The sequence below is a fragment of the Etheostoma spectabile genome, chromosome 10 (assembly GCF_008692095.1).
Source record: "Etheostoma spectabile isolate EspeVRDwgs_2016 chromosome 10, UIUC_Espe_1.0, whole genome shotgun sequence".
Lineage (NCBI taxonomy): Eukaryota > Metazoa > Chordata > Actinopteri > Perciformes > Percidae > Etheostoma > Etheostoma spectabile.
Window position 1 is genome coordinate 10,663,716 of NC_045742.1, and position 10,509 is coordinate 10,674,224.

The 10,509-nt window shown below is 37.9% G+C and overlaps 1 protein-coding gene across 5 annotated transcripts in view; it reads right to left on the minus strand.

The window, feature by feature from the left end:
- Positions 1–10,509, minus strand: part of LOC116696810 (ecto-NOX disulfide-thiol exchanger 2) — a 164,469-nt gene that overhangs the window by 18,374 nt on the left and 135,586 nt on the right. For all 5 annotated transcript variants that reach the window (XM_032527993.1, XM_032527990.1, XM_032527992.1 and 2 more), the window contains 3 exons: positions 10,189–10,295; positions 5,873–5,993; positions 1,537–1,724 (listed from right to left, as the gene is read on the minus strand). In XM_032527993.1, the coding sequence (XP_032383884.1) occupies positions 1,537–1,724; positions 5,873–5,993; positions 10,189–10,295 (416 nt within the window). The remainder of the gene's footprint in view (positions 1–1,536; positions 1,725–5,872; positions 5,994–10,188; positions 10,296–10,509) is intronic.

Below are 10,509 nucleotides of genomic sequence, written 5' to 3' on the forward strand. Positions count from 1 at the left end.
CAGATCGCAGCTTAAAATGAAAGCATAAATGTAGCTATAAGCACGAGGAGGCCAGTATATATTATTGTGGAAGTTATGAAATGTTGAAATGTATAAAAATTCTAGATAAAAACAAAAACAACACAAACAGACGCAAAATCTAGAATGCATCAACACTAGAAAATAACAGTGCAAAGTCAAAAGATATTAAACGTACTAACATCCTTTATGACAAAATAAAACCAACAGTTTATTACAACCGAGTTAGTTGATATAAAACAGAGAAAATCAGCAAATTCTCACATTTAAGGAACTGGAACTAGACAATTAATGGCAACAATTAACACCACATTCTAAAAACTGAGAAATCAAATTTTGGAACCTACATTGCATGTTTTGGACAATGTGACTTTAAAGCGGTGATAGAATCAATGTTAAAAGTTTAGTTGCCTTCTGTTACTTAAATTCCTACCGATGAAATCTTTGATATCCAACTTGACTAACTAAACTTCTGAACTGCCTGCAAACGGAACATTTTCTTCCTTATTTAATTTTTTTTCAGGTTAATCTAATATAAACCTTCCTGTAACAGATGCTTTAATACTAGTTTTACTGCTCACTGAAAATGAAAATAGATAAACACTGACTTCTCAAACGATTGCCTTGTTTATGTACGTTCAGATAATTTTGCGGTCACAACCCTGAAAATGACCTGCAATTTCTCTGAGCCGTGAAATACAATCTGATCTTTGATTGAATCCCTGATTACTATCAGTTGTGATAAGCCAAAGCTGCTGTGACTTACAGTTAAAAGTCACTCCCTATGAGTTCACAATATCAAGGACATTACGGGAATGCCAAGATTAAAGCTGCTTTAACAGCAATGAACATTAAACTTGTGCTGATTGAAAACAAAAAGAAGAAACAAAAGAGGTTTGTCCTGTCGAGGTACCTCTTGGGTGACTATCATTGGGCTTTTGTTTTGCTTCTTCTTTTCCTGATAAGTGAATAATTTCCAAGTATGAGCAAGGACATTTCAGCTGTTTTCACTGCAATTCAATGATATTCGGGTGAGCTCTTATTATTCTGGTAGCAAAAATAAAATCTTAAAACAGAAAATGCTACAGGGGAAACAAATGGTATTTGAGGAATTTTAAGAAAAAAAAACTCAACGGCAATACTAAACTGCTTGTTCAGGTGGATATTTCTTGTAGCGTAGACATTATGAATATATTGATTTTGTTTAAGATACTGACATTTATTCTATTTGGTTTCAAATTACCCAATAACATACTGCTCATTTTCAATTGTATCGCATGTGTCAAAACAACTGACTAAAGTTATCTGTTTAGTACTCTAAACTTGTATCACAGGATATGTCTACTGAGATGATATGATGTAATACAAACTGCAGATTTATCATAGCAGACCCAATTCTTTTAGAGGCAGACTTGCATTATCTCTATGTCTCTGCATTCATTATTGTTTTGTCTTAACTTCTTCCTGATGTATGAGGCATCATCATACAGTATGTGGCTGTACCACAGTAGACATTACCTTCTGCATGCCTTGCAGAGCCTGCTGCAGGAAGCTGAGCTGCTGAGAGTGCGTGGTGTCCTCCTCACTGCTGATTGGTTGGTTCTTGCCTTGTTCCTGTTTGAGCAGCTCCACCTCGTTCCTGTAGGCGTCCAGCTGGCAGCGCAGAGAGTCGTTCTCCTCCTTCAAGGCTTCTGCTTGGGAGACACCTACAGATTAATTTGGTACCCAAACACACAAGGACAAATTATTAGATGGCATATGGATAGTATTTATTCAGTCTAGTTTCTGTCTAAATGCCAAATGCTATTGTTCTCTCCCCCTAGATTTCCAATTCCGGCATCAAAAAGAAATGCAAACACATTTCCGTCATTTAAACAAAAGCCAATTACCGTTTCTTGATTCTGCATCGAATCTTTGAAATTCAAAACTCTAGTTATTTTTGCTTGAATGCCAGTAATTTCACAAAAAAATATACCTGAATTCTGAGAAATGTGTGACTTATTTTCACAAATAGTCCACCGGTAAAAGCCAAATTGAAGCATCTGTCAACCTTACATAAGACACATATCCACTGACTCATTACTGTAAATAAAATTAACATACAGTATGTCTTTATCCTTTTACCTCATGCAGAAGCATTAAAAGTACCATGACATTTTTCAAAACACTGCCGCCAAATTAATTCTGTTTAATCTCAGTAACAGCAGAAGTGTAGAGAAACCCCTGGAGACTTTAAGACAAAGAATCATCCTCCTTTTACATTTGTGAACCAAATGCAGAGTACGAGAGTGTTCAAGACATTATGTTCCCATGCAGGCACTAAAATACAATCCCTTTTGAAAAATGGAAAAAATGTCATTTATCTCTAAACAGGTTTGTGACTTCAATAGGATTTTCTTTTTTCCTGTTCTTTTTCCCTGAATTTCTGGAAAAAATTTAAATCGCAATGACCTTTTTGTGACTGAAAGCAGAACGAAGCTGATTTATTGATTTTTATCTAAAATCTTGCAGCTATATTAATGCTATTTTGATAAATGCCCCAAATCAGATTTTTTCACAACACAGCCTTAAAGTCTAATATGATGTACACTCCAGAATAATATTCGACAATAGGTAAAGGGTTGGCTCGGACAATTTTTAGGTTCCAATGTGTAAATTAAAATAGTTTACCCTTAATAATTTCTGGCTACTAAACTACTAATAATCATGTCTGCTTCAGGCGATCTTTTAATATCTATTATTTCAAGATGCTTGTTTGCATTGGGGACCTTACCCTCTGACTGAATGGAAGTTACCCTTTCACTGCATAATGTTGCCCTCAAGCAACAAACTACATTTTTGGAAATCCCACTGGCCCTTTAAAAAAAATCAAGTACATTTAAAATATATATATATATATATATATATATATATATATAGATAACCAGACATATCTGTAGGCATCAAAAAGAGGGTTGAAGTGGTGTGGTCTTTTGTTTGGGGGTGGAGCAGTCCGTTCGAAAGAATCGCTACATAGGACACCTTGCGCTAATGTAAGAAAATCACTTTTTAACATGTTCAAATTGAAAACTTACATATAAACTATACTTTCATGTGCATAGAAATGTAAAGTAGTATGTTTGAGTTTTATTTTGTTTTTTATGATATACAGAAAGGGGGGGGGGGGGGGGGGGGGGGTGTTACTGTTGTCTCAGGGCAACCTTGTGCAGTTAGTCCAATTTACTTACTCCATAGTGTAGTTAGTTTTGTTTAGGCATAATCATGCATGTGTCAATGTTTTTAGTTTACTATCTACTGAAACTCACAGGAGATGGATGCAGGGACATTTCAACTATTGTCACATACAGTAGCTCCCAAGTTAAAACGTTGTTGAAGCCTCAGACTCCAGGAGCTTGGGGGGTTTCTGAAGCTGTCTGACTATAAGTTGTGATGGACTATAAGCTTTAGTTGGAGCTACGGTTTGAAACAACACTGTTACATTATCAACAGTCTGAGCTTTCCATCTGCTGCTTTAATCAAATCAACTGCCTGGTGACAACAGTCTTTCCCAGAATCTATTCATCCATATGGCATATATCCATGTGCACATATTACATTTCATCCTGGAAGGTAACTTTAAGTCAAACTGCTTTTTTTCTTCTTACACAGTACAGTATGATTTTATCGTTGATTTTTACAATGCTTTTACATAATGGTGTTTATCTACGTTCTATTCATTTATTTTCTGTTTTCACACAGCTCTTAAATCTGCAAACCCACCTGTGGATTTTTCAGGGCGTGACTCAAAATCAGAAAAGATCTACATGAATGAATTAACAGATAAATGAAAATTACACAAACCTTAGGCCATTCTGAGTGCAATTTACAATAGAACAAAAGTGACAATTTGAGAAAGGTTGTGGGAATGAGGTTTATTCTTTCTTCCAGGACTGCAATAAATTGAACTGTAAAACCTACAATTCCATAGCTCATTACTTTAAATGCTGTAGAGAGAAATGCTAGAACATCATTCACACTCCCTGTTATTAATCAAATTAGTTTCAATGTGAGCCTGCTGTTGCAATGACTGTCACTCAAGTCAGAAAGACACCTAATAATAGGATGTCTCATATTTCATCCACAATGGTGCTGAAATGATGATGTGGATTAGACTGTAAAAATATCCTGAATTGTGTTTAATTTCCCCTGTATGATTAACATGTGGCTCACATTAAGATATCCATGTTTGATACTTTGATATATATATACATATATATATGGGGAGTGGTGGCTCAGGAAGTACAGTTGTCGTCTATCAATCGGAAGGTCTGCAATAATTGCTCCTATTGGCTGTTCCATCGTTGCATGAATGTGCATGAATGCGTGTTCATCTGACGAGCAGGTGGCACATAGTATAGCTGCCTTGGCCACCAGTGTTTGAAATTGTGTGTGAATGGGGTGAATGGTGCCGGTGGTGTCAAAAGGGCTTTAAGTGGTCGCTATGACATTTTTTTTTGTAAAGAAATACTTTAATTCATTTTTATTCTTCTCAAGCTATGTTTGGAAAACCCAAATCCTTCTTGTTGGTTATTGGGAAAGCTGGAACACTGTTTGTGTATGTTTGGTGGTGCAGGTGGGCACAGTTCATTTTTGTTGCCGTTTGTAGACCCTGGGTTGTCTACAGAGACCACGTTTTTTAGAGTGTGTTCCGGGGACATGCAGCTCTCGGATAGTGAGGAGATGTTTGCTGTATGTGACAAAAAAGGTTGTAGCCTAAAAACCGTGTGGCATCGCTTAAAGCCCCTTTAACTTGCTGCCGAAAGAAAGCCAAAAGTTTAGCCAGATTCTGTCAAATTTCCCCTCTGAATGTTATCAACACTGACATGTAGCTGCAGGCATACATGCACACACATACACTCCACGCTGGGGGAATAACAACAGTTTATTTCCCCGTTAATCTCTGTGCTATGACAGAAAACACTCAGCCATAACTTGAGATTGGAGACTTCTTTTTCAGCTTCCTTGTGTTTATGTGTCCTACACAGTACACCCAGCTACATCATTTATCAAATTCCAAGCCTGCAATGTGAACTATTTTCATTAAAGGAAGCTTCAATGGTAGCGTTAGTCCCTGTTTAATTTCACTTTTGTTGTTGCTCTCATATCAGATTGATCAATGCAGACTGCAGTAATAATAATCCCAATATGAAGCCTACTTTCTTTCACAAAATAGATTTCCAAAGATTTGCTCTGTTTCCTTTTTTAAATCTCTGATTGTGTTTCTAATATGAGATTACAGGGTCTTCCCAGAGGTAATGCAGGCTCAGATTCTCTCTCTCTCTCTCTCTCTCTCTCTCTCTCTCTGTGATTTAAGAATCAATGATTTGTTGTGTTTTCCACGGACTCTTTTGTGAAAAACTGTTTTTTTGCCGTTTTTTAAAACCAATTTGATTGACCCCACTTCATCTACTATACTGAGTGATTTCCTACATTCCCCCGCATTACTTTCATTAACACATTGAAAAAATGCAAGATACCAAATCTGTGCTCCAGAGAGGAGAATCAAATGATGGTCTGTGTCAAACATTTACCTCCACCGTCTAAGGTCATTTTTGTCCACAACTTGAAATGCAGCTGAGGCTGATTAAGTGACTCGCTAATGTATCCACAGCAGCCAAATTAATTCAGATGTGTTGCCATCTCTAATCAACAAGAAACAGTTTGTTAAAAGAAGTAGCCAAACTGATTACAATATACTGTTATGTAAGTTATTTTTGCTGAAAATATGTGTATCCAAGTGTTTGTTGTTGTACGGATTATACCCACATCATTTAGCACCTGTACACTGTTTAGTGTCAGCCCAAATATTTTTTACCTGAGTCCTCAAAGTCTTTGCTGTTGGTACCAGTGGAATCCTCCATGTCATCATCAGACATCTCCATCTCCTCTTCTCCCCTGATGCCTATCAGCTGCTCGTTGTGCATGTTTCTAATCTTCTGCAAACAGAAGCAAGTAAATATCTGTAATAAACTGCAAACCAATGCAAAATAACACAGCCATGATGACAACGTCCTACACGCATACATGCCTATGCTGCGTCTGTCAGAGGTTGAAATGCAGCACTGAAACGTGCCACCCCCTGGAAAAAATGATGAGAGGCTGCAGTGTTTATTTGGTAGATCTTGATAAAATCATTTGAAATAATGTAAAAATACTTCAACCTTGACTCTGGACATAGTAAACGTGGTACAGTTTGACCTGCAGAGAGATCATATTGTCCTGTTAACCTCTTCTTATTTGATTATTATTCCCTTGTAAAAATACACGCGCGCACGCACGCACGCGCACGCACACGCGCACGCACACGCACACACACAGCTTCAATGTGTTCTATTATCACATTGGAGGGCACAAGGCCTTTCTTCCCTTATTAATACAGTGTGAAAGTATACAACAGATAAAAGTCAACGGGATTAAAAACAGGCTATTGAGCATGTTAAAGAAGTAAAGATTAAAGAGGACTATAATCTGACATCTTGTTGTTTACACCAAGAACCCCCTCAAATGCTGTACTAGAATGCTTCATAGTAATCTGAATAAAGCATAAAAAAACAACCTTTGTAACGTCTTTTTGTTACATACGTGACATACAAAGAAACATTACAATCAGACATTTTCTGATTAAACGCAAGAGAAGAATAACAACGCTAAAAAACACAACATTAAATAACTGCAATGGTGGTTACAGCTCCACATTTGTGTTCCTAAAACATCTTCTTTTCAATTTGTCCACTTCAATCCTGTGCCATGTCAAAGGCGAGGGAAAACTGGTGTCCCTTAAGTGACATAACAGGCTTCACCTTAGTGAGAGCAAGAAGGGACGTGACATTTTGTCTGTGCGGATGATTTCCTCCGCAGCAGAAGCCTGAACACTCAAACAAAAAACTGATTCTCCATGGTTTTCAATACATCAAGTCTAACAAAACTCAAAAATGTTTTTTTCCAGAATAATATCATCCATTTGAAACGATGCATACCCATTTAAAAAGGCGCGTGTGGCATTTAAAACAGTAAAAAAGGTTAAAGAATGAAACAACTACTATTTTGTTAAGATCAGGGGACCTTCATTGTCATGGGTACAATAATAACCATTTAAACATAATTACAACTGGGTTTATAGTTATAAAAAAAACCTTTACTGTAGGTAAGGGACAGGAGACGAACAGTGGTCTGCCATATTAAAGTCCTCCATCTGGGGACCTACTACGACATCACACAACTTCCTCCTTTGCTTCAGATGGAAAAGAGTTATAATTTCTACGGCCATTGGAAGAATTGTCAATTACAATTGAACTTACACGTATGTTGTTTCTATGGATTTCCTAAAACTACTGATTCTGCCTGTTTTCCTAGGAGGATGGTCTCACTTAGGCTCACTTGGGCTAGATGCAACACTCAGCGTTTAAGATTGGATTTTGGATTTTGATTTGCTTGAATTTTAGGAAACTAAAAAACAAAATCCCTCTAAAGAATATATGACATCCATGTCATCCATGAGATTGCAATAGAGTTGCTGTATTTTGCTGCAGTCTGTCCAGATGGTGAAGCAGTTTGTCTTATTACAGATACAGTGATGGAAACAACACCCAGGCTGACTGAGGCGCTGAAAATAATTCAGGGGCTCATTTACACTTATGTTGAACACAAGAGGCTTTTCAACGGCAATGGTAACAAACATGGGTATCTGAACATGCACTCACCCTGCACTCTTAAACCTCTGATGCAAAGGCTACTGTCATTACACTGGGGAGCGAGAGTGCATGTGTAGAGGCATGGTGCTCCGCCTAACAGCAAATCAATATTTGTGGGTTAAAGTGGAAAGTGTGATTAATGTATCAACACTCTAATGTGGACAGCTCCCAGTAGCGGTTCTGAATGCTTGTTAATGTCATAGATATATTTCTGGACACGTATTAGCATTTTCATAATTCTGCAGGGGACTGAGAAGAATAAACGCTATTCTCTTTTTGATACGACAAGCTTAATTTGCAATGACTTGCATTTTCTGTCCGTGGATATAACACATTATACACAGTGTTTCTGAATGTGCATGAAACTGTGTGTGTGTGTTTGTGCGATATGTCTGGTTGTTGATTACACCCTTTACTCAACGCTTTCTACGCTCAGGTATTAAAAGACTTTTAGCAGATCCAAACTTCACCCATCAGATCTATGCCTAATGCTGCACTCTTTATTAAATACAACAAAGGCTCCATTAAACACAGATCTTCACCATAATTGACATGGCATTTGTCTGACAGTAAGTAATAATGCAAAAAAAAACAAAGCCCTGACAGTTTCTGAAAAAATTACAATTGGATAACATAATTTCTGGGCCAAACAAAACACGGTGAGACAGTTTAAAGCAGCAGAGAGCCATCAAAGCAACCTATACCTGGTATTAACATGCATCTATTATCTGGATAATATCATCTGATAATGGGGAATTTTAGTCTGGCAATCACCAGAACAAGCCAAGCTCAATAGATTTGAGATTGAGCATAGGTCCGGGGAGTCTGCTCTGTATTTTCTTTGCAAGAGGCGTGACCAAGGGGCATAGTTAAACTTACTCTGTACGCAATTGGAAAGTCCTTCAACCTATCAGACCAACAAACCGGGTGACGTGGAAGCGACAGCGGCATCAATTATTTGCTGCGGTGACCGCCGCTATGTTGAATGTAAACAAGAAGCTGCTTGGTAGCTTCTCTATTGTCATTGTGTTAAACCAGCCAATAGTGCGCCAGGTAGATAAGCCAGTTTGTGATTTGTTCTTGCAAAAATGTGAACTGAAGCAGGAGAATTAAACGTGCAGGTTTCCAGACCGAGCTTCAAGGTGAAATCAAATTGCCGGCAGAATGGGCGGGGTTTACCCAGTCTAGGGCCATTTCAGTTTACACCTGTTATTAATAATTGTTCTTGTTAGCTTGATTCTGCCTGCAATGCAATGTGATTTAATTTTAAACTTTCATTACCTTACACCTTTCCTATCCATATGAGACATCCAGATCCAGGTCGCAACAATTTTGTTGTCTCTCGCTCAATGATTGAATTGTTTTTTTTGCCAACGTTCTGGTCACTTTTTCCACATTATCGATTTTTTACAGTTTTATTTATTTAATGCTTGCTTTGTTTTTTGTGGCTCTTCCCAACATTTTTTTCTGCGCTTATTTTAACTCCCCATACTTTCTGATATAAGTTTTTTTTAAACAGGTCAATTTCGACCCAACAACAACATGAGGGTTAAAGCCTCTAAACACCCACATAGTTGTTTTCAATTATTCTGGCGGGCTAGACTCTGCTCATGTTGAATGTGGATCAGAGCTTGGATGAGAACTTAATAAGTTACACATTTTTCTAAAGCTGTCATTTGTCCTGCTCTATCAGGGCTTCTAACTGGAGACTCAGGTACGACCGCTTTAGACAGGAAAGGGGAGCAAGAGCCCGCGGCTCCTGCGTCAAGGACTGAGCCTCTGTGTATGGGTGCACGCTCTAGGTGACACACTAGGTGAGGCTAAAAACCCATCTCTTCTGACTACACCTCTGATAAAAAAGAAGAAAAAAGCATATATGCACACACACACACACACACACACACACACACACACACACACACACACACACACACACACACACACACACACACACACACACACACACACACACACACACATATATATGTATATACACACACAGTATATTTCTTGAAGATGCACTTTAATATGGTTCTTTGCAGTTTTGCTTATTCAAAACTAATGTACGTGCACTTGTCTGGAGTTTGCACCTTCAGGGTTGAAAGCACTTCATTAGAAGTCACTTTGGATAAAAGCATCAGCTAAATGACCTGGAATGTATTAAGGTACTGTAATGTAACATGTAATGCAAGCTATCCAGGTGCCCCGGAAGTTAATATTAGGTTTAAATGTGGTTACTACAATGAAAAACCATGCACTAGCCACCCTGCCATCATGTGATGCCGCGGTTGACAATTTCAAAAATGTTATGTCTCAAATCATGGACGAGGTTGCTCCTGTCAAAACTGTAAACATTCGTGGACCTCCAAAAGCACCTTGGAGAAGCAGTGAAAAAGTTAAAATACGCATGTAAAAAATTAAGGAAAATTAAAATACCAACCTCAACCTGCATGCGCCACATGTCCAGGTTCTTTCGCTGAGCTTTGGAGAAATGGTCCCATGCCTTTTGTTTGGAAGCAGCTTGGAATACTGACACAATCTGTTCAACTGTGGTGAGGAGGAAATGTGTAGATGCAGAGAAAGGGCAAAAGAAAGAGAAAGAAAGAGGTAAAGAGAAACAATAAAGTCAGCTGGCAGGTTTTTTTTAACATCTTTCTTCTCCTTTTTGGACAAATGATGATGAATAATTAAATGTACTGTATGTCCACAGCGTCTATGTACATAGATAAACCTGTGACAAAAATTGACAATACCTTGTCAT